This window comes from Pantherophis guttatus, chromosome 2 (assembly GCF_059756535.1).
Source record: "Pantherophis guttatus breed Tessera chromosome 2, ASM5975653v1, whole genome shotgun sequence".
Classification (NCBI taxonomy): domain Eukaryota; kingdom Metazoa; phylum Chordata; class Lepidosauria; order Squamata; family Colubridae; genus Pantherophis; species Pantherophis guttatus.
In genome coordinates this window covers 135,324,529-135,342,809 of record NC_142064.1, presented here as the reverse complement: position 1 = coordinate 135,342,809, position 18,281 = coordinate 135,324,529, and the positions used below count along the sequence as shown (strand labels likewise).

The 18,281-nt window shown below is 37.9% G+C and overlaps 1 protein-coding gene across 3 annotated transcripts; it reads left to right on the top strand.

Annotated features, from left to right (window-relative positions):
• SMAGP (small cell adhesion glycoprotein) lies at positions 1 to 18,161 on the top strand. Of its 3 annotated transcripts, none has more exons than XM_087886816.1 (6): positions 11 to 136; positions 2,910 to 2,992; positions 6,979 to 7,102; positions 9,374 to 9,466; positions 16,206 to 16,283; positions 17,959 to 18,161. In XM_087886816.1, exons 4-6 carry the CDS (start codon positions 9,433 to 9,435, stop codon positions 18,096 to 18,098), a joined length of 252 nt encoding a protein of 83 aa, XP_087742942.1. In that variant the 5' UTR covers positions 11 to 136; positions 2,910 to 2,992; positions 6,979 to 7,102; positions 9,374 to 9,432; the 3' UTR covers positions 18,099 to 18,161. The 3 variants fall into 3 exon arrangements, with proteins under 3 accessions (XP_034268117.1, XP_087742942.1, XP_034268116.1); XM_034412225.3 differs by having other exon boundaries at positions 17,923 to 18,161; XM_034412226.3 differs by lacking the exon at positions 2,910 to 2,992 and having other exon boundaries at positions 1 to 136; positions 17,923 to 18,161.
• Positions 18,162 to 18,281: the final 120 nt, after the last annotated feature.

The following is an 18,281-nucleotide window of genomic DNA, read 5'->3' as shown; positions in this document are numbered from 1 at the left end:
ATTCACTAGAAGGCTAGGAAGCAGCTACAGGAAGAAAGTAGAGAAGAAATATCCATGCTAGTGGAGCCGGGGAAGAAATTCAACAAATTTGTCAAGCCAATATTATTTTCCCATCAACCAGGATTGCTCCAATCAGGTAAGAATGGTTAGGGAACCAATTTAACCCCAGGAGTAATTGAAAATAAAATAGAAAATAAAATTATTTCTACATCTGGGATCCTGTAAATGCTCTGAACTATATGTTTACACATAAACGGAGCTTGTGCTGCTCCCGAGCACACTCTCCAGGCACACTAACAGGAATATAAAATACATGCACCACTAATTTCGTAGTGTGCTGGTTATCCAGTTTCCCCAATCTTTTTCTTGTCTGCAGGTGTCTTTTTATCCCCTGAGATTCCCATAAGGATTAGCCACTTAACTTTCTTGAATGTTGGTATATACATTTGATGAAAAGGGGGTAAAGAAAAAGCTTTGAAACTTGTAGAGATAAAACATTAAGTGAGGGCTTTGATGCAAAACTTTTTTCTTTTTTCTTTTGTTCTAATTGCTTTTTGATATGGTGGGGTAGCGATAGAGGAATATAAAAACAAATCAAGGGATTGAGTCCTTTGCTACCAAATTCAATATTTATAATTGCACACGTTCCAAATCTGGCATCCATCAATGTGGATCATTCTTATTTCATGAATTAATGAGAAATATTAATAGGAAGTCGGAAGTTTGGAAGAATCACTAAGAAATTTTTCATTCTATGGAACTGATTTCACTTTTGCTTTAAAGCAATCAACCAGTAGGTGTGTGAGGATACTTTTAATATGCAGCTCACTTAATTTACATTTTAGATCAATCCCTTCAGTTGAGTGATAAAAGAGTGCTGATCAATTATGCAAGCATATGATATCATGGATGCAGGAAAAACTTGTATTTTTGTTCTCAAGCTTATAGTATTGTATCTGCAAAACTGAATCCCTGCACTCCTTCTAACTAGTAGTCATACAGTACTATTTACGTACAATTTTTTAAGTTACAATTGCAGTATTGTCTTCCTATCCACGCCAACATTTTTTTAAAAAAAAATCCTTTTCTTGAAAAACTACTTTTTGAAAGAACAATTGGAAACAAAGGAAGAGGAATAAAGAGAGAAGCACTTTGGAGAGGAAAGGAGACACAAAATCAATTTATTAGTTAGTTGTAATTAATTGATGTAGCCATAATACACAGTGGTAAAGGGTGCAATGTTCCTAGCTCTATTCACAAAATTAACAAGGAGCCAATTTGAAAATCTGCTTATCTACACAACAGGCCCCTTGATAAGATGTTTAACTGAAATATAGAATAGAATAGAATTCTTTATTGGCCAAGTGTGATTGGACACACAAGAATTTGTCTTGGTGCATACGCTCTTAGTGTACATAAAAGAAAAGATACATTTCTCAAGAATCATATGGTACAACACTTAATGATGATCATAGGGAACAAATTAGTAATCAAATCATATTAGGAAACAGTCAATATAAATTGTAAGGATACCAGCAACAAGGTTACACTCATACAATCATAAGTGGGAGGAGATGGGTGATAGGAACTATGAGAAGATTAATAGTAATGCAGACTTAATAACTAGTTTGACAGTGTTGAGGGAATTATTTGTTTAGCAGAGTGATGGCATTCTGGAAAAAACTGTTCTTGTGTCTAGTTGTTCTGGTGTGCAGTGCTCTATAGCGTCATTTTGAGGGTAGAAGTTGAAACAGTTTATGTCCAGGATGCGAGGGGTCTGTAAATATTTTCACAGCCCTCTTTTTGATTCATATAGTATACAGGTCCTCAATGGAAGGCAGGTTGGTAGTAATTGTTTTTTCTGCAGTTCTAATTATCCTCTGAAGTCTGTGTCTATATGCTACCACTTTGCACATCTGGCTAGAAAGCAATAGATAAGCAATTTCTACACTATAGATAATGCTTGCTTTCCTTGGCTAATAGTTTCCTGTTTTTTTTTCAAACATATATTTGATTAGTTTTGTTTCTTTTCCAAAACTGTGCTAAAGCAAGCAGAATTGTAAAAAAAAACTGAAAACATTCATATAATAATATTAATAATAATAATAATAATAATAATAATAATAATAATAATAATAATAATAATAATAATAATTTTATTTCTATACCGCCCTTCTCCCGAAGGACTCAGGGCGGTGTACAGCCAATTTAAAAACACAAGACAAAACAATGATTAAAAATTAAAATAATTAAATAGATTTGGCCCGGTTTAAAACCCCGAAAATTTAAAATACCCCAATTTAAAATTATTATGTTGATAGCCCTGCCTGGCGGAACAACAGGGTCTTCAGTGCGCAGCGAAACACCCGGAGGTCGGAGATCTTATGTATTTCCGGGGGCAGTTCATTCCACAGGGCTGGGGCTCCCACAGAGAAGGCTCTTCCCCTGGGTGTCGCCAGCCGACATAACTTGGCTGATGGCACCCTGAGGAGACCCTCTCTGTGGGAGCGAACTGGCCGGTGGGAGGCTATTGGTGGCAGAAGTCAGTCATGAATACATATGGTTTGCATATATCAACAATTTACTGAACGAGTCAAATAATGCTGCTTAAATTTTTCTTAGTGAATTGTGCTATTTGTCTATGTAGAATCTGGGTTCTACATTGTAGTTCAAAAACAACATTTGGAAGCAAGCATATAACAAAATCAACCTCATCCTTATCATTGAAATGCAATAATTCAAACCAGGCTTGAAGTTTTGAAAGAGATACATAGGAGGGAAAGGCCAGCTTTTAAAAATCTGTTTTATAAAACTTTCTTGAAGATCTTGGACCAAAGCTATAAAAACAAAACCACACAAAGGGATTCCCATAATTCAGAAAACTCTATATTGTTTTTCCTCCTAACCAGCATTACCACATCCCTTGACAGTGACCTAAAGGTCTTAAAATATGGGAGTACTTTGCATGCAACTTGGAACTTCTGAATAAAAGGTAAAATATAAATCTTATAAGTAATGACTAAACTGTTTAGATGGATAAAGATTATTCTTTTGTTAATCTATGATGCTTCAGAGGAGGCTTTTATTCTATAATGGCTCTACTCGGATGATGAAATTACACACAAAAAGTGACCATCTTCCATGTGTAATGTTCCATATTTCCACATTGCTTCTTCTGTCTTTTTTCCCCCTCTCAACACACCCTCTCACACACACAATGTGTGAAAGAACAAAAGATGGAATACACTAGTTGTGAGATAAGGTCATGGTAGGAGGCATTTGTCTGGAAGGAGCTCAGAGAGAATTAAGTCCGTAGACTTAATTTGTAGTACTTTCAAACAGACAAATCAAAGTGGATAAACAGTACTGTTGGCACAAAGAGATGCTATGTGTTCTTATTTTCTTTTCCTGTTGGCATTTGGGAAGCTGCTTGGTGAGTCAGTTAGAATTTCCAGCTAACAGTAGACACCTCATGTTAATCTAATGTATGGAGAACAAAGCAGGGTTAATTCAAAATTTAGTGAAAGAAGGAACTGTTTCAAGAGGTAGACTGGGATGTGGCATTAAATTGAGGCCAAGTGACCATCCCTTGTATTTTAATTTACAAATGGAGCAACATGCTTGTTGTCTCTAAGATATAAAGCTCTCCAGATTGTCTAGTTTTTTGGATATGTCTGTGTGTGCATGCCTTCCAGTCAGTGTTGACTCCTGGCAACTACCTGGATAAGTCTTTGCAGTTTTCTTGGCAAGATTTACGAGACCGCCTTCTGCCACCAATAGCCTCCCACTGGCCATTACGCTCGCACAGAGTGGGCCTCCTCAGGGTGCCGTCCGCCAGACAGTGTTGGCTGGCGACCCCCAGGGGGAGAGCCTTCTCTGTGGCGGTGCCCACCCTCTGGAACAACCTCCCCCCAGAGATACGTACAATAACAGACCTCTGGATTTTTCGTCGGGCCCTGAAAACTTATTTATTTCAACTAGCCGGGCTGGCTTGAGTTAAATTTTAATTGATTTTAAATTGGGTTGTTTTAAATTACGGCCAAAAATATTTAATCATTTTAAACTGCTTTTAAATTTTGTATGTTCTGTTTTTTATTTCGGCTGTTCACTGCCTTGAGTCCTATTGGAGAAGGGCGGTATATAAATGGAAACAAATAAATAAATAAATTTCAGAAATGACTTGCCGTTGCTTTTTCCTAGAGCTGAGAGAGACTGGTGCCCAAAGTAGGATTAGAATTCATTACCTCCTGGTTTCCAGCCTGGTGCCTTAACCATTATATCAAAATGTCTCTCTGTTGTTTTCTTACCAATTGCCTATGCAGGATATCCCAAGAATGATATTAAGAAAGTGACTGGTCCAGAAGCTTAACAGGAGGGGACAATGATAGGACTGGCAACATTTATGGGCAGTAAAGTCTCAACTAGTCTTGAGTAGCAGATCCTCCTCCTACCTCTGGGAGTGGTAGATTGCTCTGCTTCTAGATGAGACTATAATTTCACAATCTCAATCACAAAAAAGGATAGGGTGGGAGGGTGGCTGTTTCTAAACATAATGTGTCTTCCATGTTTTTCTATTCTTAATACAGAACTGTGGTAAGAACACTTAGTAACACCAACCTTTGAGTAGCAGAGCAGAGGACTCGTGACTCCAGATGTCTGTAATCCAGCAGCCCAAAGAGAATGGCAGCTGACATATTGTTCTTCATTTATCAAATATGCGGCTTATATTTTTACCAGACAGTCTGAAATCCAATAGGACTGTACAAAAGTGTCTCTAATTCCTCAAAAGACGGGCAACTCTACCTAGGAGTGGCTTGATGTCACACAGAGAACACATTTGTTTCTCAAGCTATATATCCAAATTAAATGCATATAAATATACATTCCCATCACGCTATTACTTTTTGGGGTAAGCAGCATTATGCAGAAAAGAAGAAAGAAATAGTACGCCAAAAATTATAAGAAATATAACAATATCTACTTACAATAATAATTCACTCTGATTTTTCATATTTTTCTGTCCATACATTTACATTTTGCATTTTGTTCTTTATTCAGTATCCATTTTATTGGCATCACCAACAACTCATCCAGATGATCTGTAGCCCAGCATTCTATTTCAATAAAACCACGTTAGCCTATTTTTCAAAACATATTATTTTTATGTATTTGCATGTTGTCCAGTTGCATAATTCTACACCTTAAAACTACACCAATGAGAATTGTTTTGAGGAGTACTAAGGGCATCACTTCGTCAAATATTAGGATAAGAATAAAGAGAAATTAATATATAATCAAAAATGAATAACCATTTTAACTTTGCACTGTGGTTTTTCTCAGACCAGAGTGTAATTTCTTACTAGGTGATGGGGATTGTATTTGCGATAGTATAACTTAAGTACATCATGCATCAATCATGCATTTAAAAAGCAACTAGTAATGTCCTAATTTTGGAAGGAAGGGCCTGAAGATTAAATGAGCATAATATGCATTGGTAAATTCAGATACCATGATGGCATCAGCTGTCAATCCAAGAGCAACTCATTTCCTTTCATTCACCATTGCTGTTAAAAGAATGCCAAGAGATCCTTGCACTCAAAATTTGGGATTAGCCATCATTTTGTGATCATAATGTGAGGGTGAAAGGGTGGCATCGGTTCTAAAATTGGGAAGGGCATTTTTCCTGTGAACAAGATTTCTGTACCTAAGAATCAATTTTCTCTGCACAACATGAAACAACTTGATTATATGCCTTATATATAACTTGTAAAATATTATAGACCAACTTGGTTTTCTTTCATTAATACTTAATCCATTATTCCATTTTAAGATTCCTTTAGATTTAATTTTTCACTGGAGTTTAATGCATTGTTTATTTCTCAAGGTTTTATGTCCACCATCTCTCTATGTCATTCACTTCATAAGGCACGATCTCAGAGGTGATGAAGATGTCATTTTCTAGATAAAAAGGGATGACAAATCTTACCAGTCTGGAGAGTAAACGGAGCAGTGGTGTTAATAGCAAACAAGGGAGCAGCTTTAAATCCTGATCCAACTCACAGAACCAGTGGCTGCCTTCTTCAGGAAGATAAAAAGATCATTTGTGGCTTTCTTTAGCTACAATCAGCAATGGCATAATTAAACTGGCATGCATTTTTATAGTTTATGGATACGATTTTGTCTCTTGGCACTACAGAAATTCTGAGAATATCTTCATATATTCTTTTGAACCTTTCTTCTCATCAAAGTAACTTGCGGATGTTGTATTAATTTACTACCGTATTAATATATTTAAATCATCCCTTGATGGTATTCTCATGGGTGTTTCACAAAACGAATAAAACAACTAAAATGTAAACAAAATGAAGCATTTTAAGTAATTACATTAAGTAATACTTAAATGAAGTATTAGAAGGCATATGGCTATTTATTTCTTACAGCACAGCGTTGTTTAAACTGCACTTAAAATATCTGAGAAAACAAAAACCGTCTTCCATGCCAAAATGGCCATTAAGACGGTAGCATCACAAACTATTCTGGGTTCATTGTGGTTATTGGTGCTGGATAAAATGTCCAACAGGAAGGAGTATGTCTCATGTGCACACAGTCACCCTCTCTAATATATCATTTTAAAAAGTAATGAGTTTTAAGACTCACATTTGGGGGTGCCTTTCGAACATCTGAAATATGGAAATAATAATTAAGATGGAGAAATGATTAATGGAAGGAAGCTAATCTTGCCGTTCCAGATTCCATTTCACAGACAATTTCTTTTGAAAGGATGCCATTTCAAACTAGTTCCCCTTTCAAGCTTTCCTGTGATGTATTACGAGAACGGTATGTCCAATGAAGTCTTGTGGTCTTGCTATTTTCATGATACACCAAGCACAGTTTGCTTCTTACGGCTTTGCAGCCGCCGCCTGATGATCAATTTCTCCAATCTTCCTGTTCCTAACTTCCTGCCCTCCTCTCTCCTAGGCCCGGACCAGAAGGTGTGGCTTCTGGTGTACATTTGTCTGGCTAATCTAGGCCTTGGATGGGGCTTGACAGGGTCCCTCTGCAGCTCTGAGTTTTTGGGGACAAGAGGAAACAAGACCAGGAGGTAAGTGAGGCTTCTTCCTCCTACGGTCCCTCCTGCTCTTCTCTGCCCCCACCAAATTGGATCCTGCCACCATTGAACCAAAATAGCCCTGCAGAGGCCTACAGATAGGGTTAGGGCTAGGCAGTGTCTTACATACTTCTGCCCTCCCTGGGTCATTTATTATAGGATGGGTTCGCATAGCTCGTTTAACTAGGGCAGTGGTTGCATTTGCACAACAGGCTAAGCATGCATGGATTAACCTGTAAAGCCAATCGAACCCATGGAGTTTATTGTATGAGCTCAAATGGTGGGCTAAATGTGTAACCCAGTTCAATGTCTGAGATGAACCCAGTCATAGTCAATCCACATGTTCTTAGATCCTTTTTGTTAGCTCAGTGGTGGGTTGCTACCAGTTTGCCCCAGATCAGGCAAACCGGTAGTGGCAGCAATGGCGGGAGGCTCCGCCCACCCGCCTGGACGTCTCTGCGTATGCCCACGAGCGAATCAGTAGCTGACGAAATTAAAACCCACTACTGTGTTAGCTGTCTCCAGAACTGAGGTTTCCTCACACCCTAAATATTCAGTGAGTCCTTTTGGGGGTTGGTCTTTTATTTTTTCCAAGAAAATATGGCCACTGGCCAAGCGGTTAAACCGTGGGGCTTGTCAACCAGAAGGTTGGCAGTTTGAGACCAAGTACTGCATGATAGAGTGAGTTTCCTTTCCTGCCCCAGCTCCTGCTAACCTAGTTGTTCGAAAGCATGCAAATGCAAGTAGATAAATGGAGATCAGTGGGAAGGTAACAGTGTTCCCTGTCTTTCAGCGTATAGTCATGCTGGCCACATGACCACAGAAACATCTTCGGACAATGGTGGCTTTCTCGGCTAGGAAACAGAGATGAGCGCTGCCCCCTAGAGTCGGACACGACTGGCAGGGGAAACCTTCACCTTTACCTTTTTACTGTACCTGAAAAAAGCACTTACCTTTGAAAGGATGACATCCTCACTTGTAGTTAGTTCCCTTTTCCCTGTTGAATATATGGGTGACCTAACCCAGTGACCCACTCTGAATGTTAAGTCTGGAAATAGATGTGGCCCTTGTTTCCTCCTATTGCAGAATTCTTGGAACAGATGCTGGATTTTTTTCTGTAGTCATCCTTATCATTCTATGAGTCAACTGCTTTTTGCCATCTATCCTGATCTTCATCTCTTAGCTTTCACCTTTTAGCCTTTACCTAAACTAATGACTTCTTGCTGTGGTGTTCCTGGTCTTATCTCAAAACTGTCCTGTTTCTTCATTTTTCTACTGTGCAGTTCTCTCACCTGATCCCATTTCTATTTCTTTTTATACCACTCATTTCTCACGGAATTCTTCGTGATCTGTGAGTCTGTACATGTTGATACATTTGATTTTCATTTTTGCTTTAGAAATACTCCTTCTTCCATTCTTTATTAACTCTTTATGATAATCAGCCCCTTGGGTTCTTTGTTCTATTATCCCTGCTCTAAATATATTACATGCCAGACTACTTCTGAAAATAATTTAAAAGCCTCAGTCAGAGCAAGATGCAGCAGTCAGAGACGTGATTACTTTCTGGTTGCTCTGATAACTTGCCAGTTTTAAAAGAACTTCACAGACTGTTTATTTGCTTATAGTCCCTATTCAGAAGTGCTGGTGTGTGCTTTTAACCGGTATTCTTCTTCCTCCCTTTTTGTCTGTGACCTGTCAAAGTCACAGAAAAAACTGCACGGCTAATAATTGTTTAAAATTTTAATGAGTAGTAAGCTCCTTGGGGTGTGCTCCTTGGGGTGTGCTCCTTAGTAAGCCTGTTTAGAAATTCAGTTGCTATTACTTAACAGTTCTAGTCCTGCCTTAGGCATGAAAGCCAGCTGGGTGACTTTGAGACAGTCAGCTTCTCTCCAACATAAGAAAGGAACTGGCAAGAAAAATGTTGCCAAGAAGACTGCAGGGTTGACCTGATGGAGCTAATAAAGTCCATGGGGTGTACTTTTTAGTAAGCTTGTTTAAAAATGCAAGCAGCATTACTGAAGTTACCAGTCTGTAGTTGATATTTAAGAGGAGGAGGAGGAGGAGAAAAGAAAAAGAAGAAGAAGAAAGAAAGAAAGAAAGAAAGAAAGAAAGAAAGAAAGAAAGAAAGAAAGAAAGAAAGAAAGAAGTTATAATAGCATCTTGCACACTGTGATCAGCAGTAATGATGAACTGATAAATTTCTGTTCATAGCATTATCTGGATAACAGCATTATCGTTTGGTTTTCTTTCTTTTGGTTTCCTCAGCTTCAAATCTTTTTTACAATTTTAAAAGTCAAAACAACTTAACGAAGAAGGGTGATGCCATGGCAGCTATTCCAACAACGTCATCGGCCACAGGTAAGTCCGCTCAGGAATAAGGGGATGATAAAATAAAAAGATTTTTAGAGAAAGGAAAGCTTGCTGTTTTAATTTGTATAGGATGGGGAATAAGCTTACTCACAAAATGACGGATGTGGAAAATTATTTTTCCCCAGGCTCCCTCATTTCAGCAGCTCAGAGTATTTTATTGTTGAGAACCCGTGGATAGGATTTAAAAGTATATGTACAATATCTAACATATTTAGCCACTTTATAACAAATTATGGTAGTAGGGGAGAAGATAGTTATCTTCTTTCACTGTTAAATCAAGAGGTGGAGGTGACAGTAGAGAAACAAAGGAGAACATACTCAGGAAACATCTTCCATCTAGTTGGGCCCACATAAATCCATAGTTGACTTTAAACATGATTTGTTGAATACAGCATATAAACCATACTGTAATACACAACTCTAAGCTACAAATCATGGTTCCATTCCAGTAGATTTTGTGTGTGATGAGCTATTTTTATCTATATATATAAAAGCCAAAACCACTCACGCCGCGATCACAAAATCTCCAGAACTGTAAAGCCTACAAACTTGAAATTTGGTACGTATGTTCCTCTTGGCTTCTAGGTGCTCACTAAGAAAGAATTTTTTAATTTATTTATTTATTTATTTATTTATTTATTTATTTATTTATTTTTATATGCCGCCCTTCTCCGGAGACTCAGGGCTGCTTACAATGCATTAAGCAATAGCCTTCATACTTTTGTATATTTTATACAAAGTCAGCTTATTGCCCCCACAAACCAGGTCCTCATTTTACCCACCTTAGAAAGGATGGAAGGCTGAGGCGACCTTGAGCCTGGTGAGAATTGAACTCGCAGTAATTGCAGGCAGCTGGATGTTAAATGCTGCCTTAGTAGGAGGCATTAGCCTCCTACACCACTCAGGCTCCTGACCATCAGATCATTAGTATTTCTTATATTATTATTAACATGGTCAGATGCTAATTAATTAGAAGTTCTACTTCCCCTCCCACCCTGAAAATAACTCTGGAGAAAACAGGATAGGATAGGATAGGCTTCTGTGGAGCATCCCTGAGGAGACATGGGGATAGGATAGGGGAGGCTTCTGTGGGGCAAGCCTGAGGGAGAGAAGAGGATAGGATAGGGGAGACTTCTGTGGGGCAAGGCTGAGGGAGACAAGGGGATAGGATAGGGGAGGCTTCTGGGGGCTAGGCTGAGGGAGAGAAAGGGAGAGGAGAGGCCAATTGTAACTTCTCATTAATTTTCAAGCTGTAAGTGCCGATTTATCAAGCTCGATCATATAGTTTTGTAGCTGAGCACGGGTATTCAGCTAGTAATAAGATAAAATATAACTTGAAAATCCAAAACAGTTGACTTCATCATTTGCAAGTTAAGTAAAATAGTCCTCTGATTTTTTAAAATTTGCAACTGCAAATAAAGTTATGCGATTTACTAATATCAATATTGCAGAGTGCAAGAGAACAAGATACAGATTTTCTCAGTTGGAATTCAATTCCCTAAGACTTCTGAAGATATGCAGATAAAAAAACTGATTAAATACTGGAAGGTTAGCGTATGTCCCATTACGATAAACAGAGGCCACAATCAGAAAGCATAAGTCTGCCTGCCCATAACTAAAACAAGCCCAATTCCAATGGCAAGCCTTTGAATTTGAGCCCAGTTAACCCTACTGAGCAATAAATACCAAAGTTTGGAATGGAAATCCTTTTTCGATAATGACAGCTGCTGTTGCGTAGGCAGAGAGTGCTAAGATTTATCCTATAAATATATGTGGAACTTTTTTTCAATTCACCTAAATTTGCTTGAGTCCTAAATCTTTGCTCCACAAGGAAGGCATACCACTGTTTTCTCCACCAACACTCTCAGTGCAGTCTGGACCAAAGGTCCCAGGTTTTGTCTGTCTGTGTGGGTGTTGCTATGTTGGCTTACTGGTTTGCTTCTGGCATTCTCAGAATCTGAATTCAGAAAAGTGAATGCTGAAGTATTTAGAGAGAATGGTATATTCGGCTCTGCAGTATTCCTCAGATTTGTCAATTATAGATGACACGATAATAGACCACCTATGGCGTACAAGCTGTATGACTTTGATACATGTATTCGTGGACATAGGTGCAGGAGGAAGGCAACAATATTGCATCAGGATATCAGCACCTAAACATCACAAATTACATTCTCTGGACATTTTGCAGTATACAAAATGATGCCGGTATGTAATTCACAACATTTGCACAATGGCTTAATTCACAATTTTGTTACCACCGTGGCTTCTATTAAAAGCCCAGATCAAGGAAGCTACATTATTGTTTAGTGTAAATTGTGAGCCCAGCCTCTTGCCTGAATGATAAGAATGTAGATGTTTCTATGTGTAAAAATATTTATAGAAATGCTTGGTTTTGGTCAATTTCCTTCCTCTTTTATCTTTGAAAACATAAGGAAGCAGTGTTTCTTTGCTGCTGAAACAGCCACGAGAAGGGAGGACTCATCATACTCTATATTGATTGTAGCCCATTTAGTTGGCATTTCCTCTGTTCCCACTAGACTTGATCCATACATAAATTATTACATTATCACCCCGTACTGAGCCATGATTTTTAATCATGGTTTCCTGACTGAGCCAAAATAGGCTGTGTTCATAAAAAGGTTGGTTTGCAAATCACTGGTGTTAGAACAACATGCCAAAATGGAAACCAAGTAAATCAGATAATGGTTTAATGCAGGGTTTCTCAATCTGATCGATTTAAAGATGTCTGGACTTCAATTCATTCAGTTCTGGGAGTTGAAATCCATACGTGTTAAGGTTGAGAAACATTGACTTACTGCAGTGAGCGAATCTAGTTACTGATATTATTCTACTGGAAGAATCTATAGCTATCCAGCACATCGGTTTTTCATTTCTTTGTGCACTGCAACCACGCAAATCTCAGAACTCTGTCATAGTATTCCTGGAACAATACTAGAATGTCATTCTATGTTCAGTTCTGGCACCATCCATGTTGAAAGTAGCACACGATCTTAAGATAGTAGCCATCCCACTGTTCCTTCTTTGGCGAGTAGCTATAACAATTTGCAATAAATGTCACAGTATGCTTCAGCATCCAAAAGTTATTTGAAAGGCAGGCAAAAATTATCATTTCTATTATTTTTAGTGTAATTTCTTTCTTTGCTAATAAGAAGTCCTTTCTTTGAGAAAATTGGGCAGTTCAGTAATCTGATTTTGTGTGTGTGTATGTGTGTGTGTGTGTGTGTGTGTGTATACATAAATATACTTATTTAATATGACGCGGGAAAACACCGGAGATTTTAATTTTTTGCATATATATATATATATATATATATATATATATATATATATATGTATAGGTCTTTGGTTATTCGGGTCTTCTCCCACGTAAAATTTTACGTGGGAGAAGACCCGAATAACCAAAGACCTACATACAAACACCCGCGAAAACCTGAGAAAACAAATATATATATATATATATATATATATATATATATATATATATATATATATATATATATATATAAAACAAACTCTTCTAAAAATACGAGTTCTAAGTATATTAGTAAAAAAAGAAGCAGACGTACTGCGAACTCCGGAACTTAAGATTTTAAAATTTTAAAAGAATTAAAATTTTATTTTACTAAGCTTTCATCAGCCATCTGCTGACATCGTCAGAGTATTAAACTACCATTACAGAGATCTCTGCCTTTATATGCCATTAATCAATTTAGCCTTTGCGCGTGTAATAGGCCCTTCCATCCATTTCCCACTTGTAATCAGCTGTGTTGTTTTTGCTATCGTCATGCACGATGTCCAGAGTTTGTAGTATGCTGCTTCTTTTGCTGCTTCTTTTTTTACATATATATATCTTTAGCCAGGTTCTACCTACATAAACCAAGATGTTATGCAGGCCTAGTTCAGTGAACTCACAATTCACTAGTTTCTGGGCTTTTTTTTTTTTTCCTTTTTCTTCTGGCAGCCAGCAGACCTTTTGCTGCTCATTGGGAGACTAAGCTAGATCTATTTCGGCCTTATAAGGCCTCATCAGTTAGCCACACCCTCATCTCATGTATCCTCCCTGTAAAGGTACAATATTTGTTTTTCTTTCTTTTTCGTAGGTTTTATGTGTCTTTCTCTTTAGCCAGGTTCTACCTACATAAACCTGTATATATATATATATATATATATATATATATATATATATATATATATATATATATATATATATATATTTATATATATATATATATATATATATATATATTTATATATATATATATATATATATATATATATATTTATATATATATATATATATATATATAGAGAGAGAGAGAGAGAGAGAGAGAGAGAGAGAGAGAGAGAGAGAGAGAGAGAGAGAGAGAGAGATTTTTTCCTTCTTCTCTGACTCCATTTAACTTTCTCCAAATAATTACTGGATGAACTGGCTGTAATGTCATAGCATGTTTGCAATCATCCTAATGTCTCAGGAAAAGTTCAGAGTTCTTCAGAGAGAGCAGCCTATTTATTTGGAAATAAATGTTTTTTAAACAACCTAGGTTTTTACATCATGCTGAAGCATTTTTGGCATCACTATTGTTTACTGAATATACGACAAATAAACAGATCCAATTAAACAGATTCACCCAACATGCTAAGCTGAAACCAAACTACATTGCTGCTTAGCATATGATGCCAAACTAAGGCTGCTTCCAAGACAGACTTCAAGTCAAAATGAGGTTTGTTTGCTTGTTTGTATTGTTTGGTCAGTGTGATTTATAAACTATGGGTTACAGCTTAAATTGGATATAAATTTCACCATTTAAGTTCTAGTAAAAAAAAAAAAAAATCAAAGTTAAACAAATGTCATCTTAGCAAGTTGTACATACATAGTCTAAAGTTAACATTGTGTATTGTTAAAAAGGTGTTCATTTCTGCAAAGGCAAAAATGCAGGGGACAGGATCAAAAGCCATAATTACACACATCAATTTTAGCTAACCAGACATTAGATAGGTTGCTGTCATGCATAATGTTTTCCTTTGTGCCTACTGATGATTTTGATAGGGTGGAGACAGTATAAATTAATGCTTCACAAATATAATTCAATTTTGCAGCAGGGGAAAGGGTGAGGTGTGTATATGGTTGGATGCCATGGACTCGGCCACAGTTTGGAGGGAATAGGTTGTTATCTGCAGCCTGGAAAACATTGGTTTGGCTCAGAGGCCCTTATTTATTTATTTTATTTATTTATTTATTTATTTTATTTATTTATTTATTTATTTATTTATTTATTTATTTATTTATTTATTTATTTATTTATTTATTTATTTGATTTTTATACCGCCCCCTCTCCCGAAGGACTCGGGGCGGTGTACAGCCAAAATTAAAAAACATACAATATAAACATTAAAATACGTTCAAAACAGAATTAAATCCAAAATGGCTCCCCAATTTAAAACGCCTTACCCATGACCCTATAAATAAGACGAATTTAAAATTTCCACATTTAAAAAGGGGGAAGATTTAGGCCAGGCCAGCTTGATAAAATAGAAAAGTCTTAAGCGCGCAGCGGAAGGTGCGCAGATCCGGGATGATAAGATAAGATAAGATATGATAAGATCCTTCGATGTCATACATTCTTGTAAAGAGTTTGGCTCCCAAATAGCTGGCAAGTCTTAGAAATCTTTAGAAATGAGCTGCTGGCAGAACATTTGTTCCTGCTGGCACTGCCACTGTTGTACATTATTAGATATTCACTGAGTAAGCCTGATTACCTAAGCCCTGAAACACTACAGAACAGACCTGTTTCTGCTTTGTAACTGGAGCCAAAGGTTGAAGGCTTTTATTGAGCAACTCTTCCAGCAGCTTCAATGGCACTTTTCTTCCCCTTGCAGTTTGGCCAGTTATTTCACCAAAATTACTTGTCCCTAATCATTTTAAAGAGGGATGCAGTGGCTCAGTGGCTAAGACGCTGAGCTTGTCGATCAAAAGGTCGGCGGTTCAGCAGTTTGAATCCCTAGTGCTGCGAAACGGGGTGAGCTCCCGTTACTTGTCCCAGCTTTTGCCAACCTAACAGTTCAAAAGCACGTAAAAAATGCAAGTAGAAAAATAGGGACCAAATTGGTGGAAAGGTAACAGCACTCGGTGTGCCTTCGGCATTTAGTCATGCCGGCCACATGACCACGGAGACGTCTTTGGACAGCGCTGGCTCTTCAGCTTTGAAACGGAGATGAACATCACTCCCTAGAGTCGGGAACGACTAGCACATATGTGCGAGGGGAACCTTTATCTTTACCTTTAATTATTTTAAGCTCTCTCTTTGCAATTGTTGCTGCATATTATGCCTCAACACTTCATCTTATTTAGCGTACACTTTTTTCCCTGTAGGAAAAAACGTGTGTGTGTGTGTGTGTGTGTGTGTGTGTGTGTGTGCAGGATGCATGCATGCCTACTTCTGGAAGATGTAGTATATGGATTAGCATACCTTACGTATTCTCATTCCTTCTCCAAGGAAATCATTGCGCCTTCCTGCTCTTCTTGTCAGTATAGCTCTGGGAAGTAGGTTAGCCTGAAAGGGGTGGCGGGGGAGCCTGTTGCGAGGTCATCTTTCCCTTCTTCCATTTTCATGACAGAAAAGAATTTGAATCTGGACTTCCTGGTTCAAATCAAGCGCACCGTCTGCTGCTATATTGACGTCTCCCTCTCTTTTCCTCCATGAAGGGATGCTGACCAGTCCGTTCATGAAGAAGATGAACACGCCTGCGTCCCAAGAGGATGCCAATATGGCTGTTATAGGAGGTAATAGCCATTATCTTTCCAAGGCTAACTATGGGGTGCACTCCAACATAGCCCCAAAGCACTAATGGTAAAGCCAGCAGCATAGATGGCGGGTGGTAAAAGTGCCAGTGTATCCTACGTATTAGGAGGTAATCTCCAATCAGACCTGCATATCTTTGACACAAGGGCAGATATTTTTTTCAGCCAATAGCTGCACTTTTATTAGTATTGTATATGCACACATGTACTCATTCATGCACAGCGTGTACACTTTTGGGCATCCTAGGACAAGAGTGTGATGCTGGTCTTGTTTATCCCTTGACTTAGCTAAGACTACCCACTTAGCACATTTTATTTCCTGATATGCAAGGTGTTAGACCATTCCTTTTTGGTAGTGGCTTTGGAGGTAATGATCCCAGGAGCAATGGCCATTTCCAACCTTGCTCTATGTTTTTTTCCCCCCTTAAATCATCCAACTTCCCTCTTCAAAGACAGGCTTCTGCCTCTTGTGTATGGGTTGCCTATTTTAACTTAAAAGAAATGGTTAAGCAGTTCTAGAGGGGAACAAAATTGCTTGTCTAGTCCAGGGAGCTATTATGCGAAAGCCCTCTCTTCTTTACCCCAGTGCTGAAATCTTGACTGTTTTCAAGCCGTATTATTGTATTTAACTAATTATCTATATTGCCTGCTTGTAGAGGATCAGGCATACAGCTCTGGGCAGAGAATTCATTCAGGGGACGGGGCACATTAGAAGCCTGTTCTGCTGCTCTCCATATAACCTCTGAAGGAGCTACGTTATCATCCCATGAAAGGATAGGAAGTTAACTCTCTTGTCGATCGGGGCTGTAATTCTTAAAGAGGACCAGAATCAATTTCAGCATTTGTATTGTTATGGAAACTATATAACCTTTCCATAAATGAATCTGAAAAATGAAGGCTTGCAGATTCAGGAAGAATATGACTTGGCAGGACTTAGTAGGCAAAGGCGATGTTGGTGCAAGAACATAAAAACAAGATTGTTGATGAAGATCCATTCGCTGTGTGTCCACTCCTTCAGTGGGAGCTCAATGGTAGATCACAAGACATGTGCAGGATTTTGATCAGATTCCCATGTTGTCTAAAATCTTGCATACATTTATTAAAGCATGGGGAATTCTGGGAGTTGAAGTTCACATAGCTTAAAGTTGCTGAGCTTGAGAAAGGAGGATCTAATGTAGAAGCTTATTTACACTCTTAAGCATAAACCTCAATTACTTTTAATAAATAAATAAAATGTAAGGAATAGGCTCTAGGTTCCTCCCTCCATAAATTCCTCATCGCTCAGTGCTGTTTTGCTTCAATTCTTTTAATCTTGTTCTACCATTTAGAGTCATAGGTAGAAAGGTACTCAGCCTAAAAGGCTTTGGGGTCCCCAGATTGCTATAGTTCTAACCACTATTAACATTAGCTCCCCTAAATGAACTCTACGTTTTTGCTTTCAAATGTTACCTTTCTGGCAGCAAATATAATGGTAGATGAAATGGGAAAGGGAAAGGGAGGGAGGTCTGTGCTACAGAGAAACAAGCAAGTAAGATAGAAACTTGTTCTCAGACTAACAATTGTTTGGTCTGTTAGATCTGCTCAAAAACTAAACAGTTTCTTTTCTCTATTTTGTTTCAAGCTGTTATTGCCGTGGTTTTTCTCACTCTCCTTTCAGTCGTTGTGATAATCGTTATTTACCTGTACAAGAATAAAGGCAACTATCACACTTATGAACAACCTGAAGCAGATCCAGAGGGATCAGTCCAAATGGAAGACTTCCCCTATAAACGTGAAAAAGAAGAGTACTTCATATAGAAAATACCGGACTGCTGCCATGTTTTAGACTGTCCTAACTTAAATAAACAAAAGTTTTAGGTTTGTCATTCTTTTACTCAAGGAATTAAAGCTGTATTAGTAAGTTTTGTTTATATACTTGGGGAACTCTGGCTTAAACAGAGTAGTGAACAAAGAGTTCTACACCTTGGTGGCAACACACAA

Excerpts from the sequence above, each read along its gene's own strand:
- SMAGP (XM_034412226.3), top strand. The coding sequence starts at position 9,433 with ATGGCAGCTATTCCAACAACGTCATCGGCCACAG. Across the intron at positions 9,467-16,205 it reads AACAACGTCATCGGCCACAG|GGATGCTGACCAGTCCGTTC; the intron begins GTAAGTCCGCTC and ends TCCTCCATGAAG. Across the intron at positions 16,284-17,922 it reads CAATATGGCTGTTATAGGAG|CTGTTATTGCCGTGGTTTTT; the intron begins GTAATAGCCATT and ends TTTTGTTTCAAG.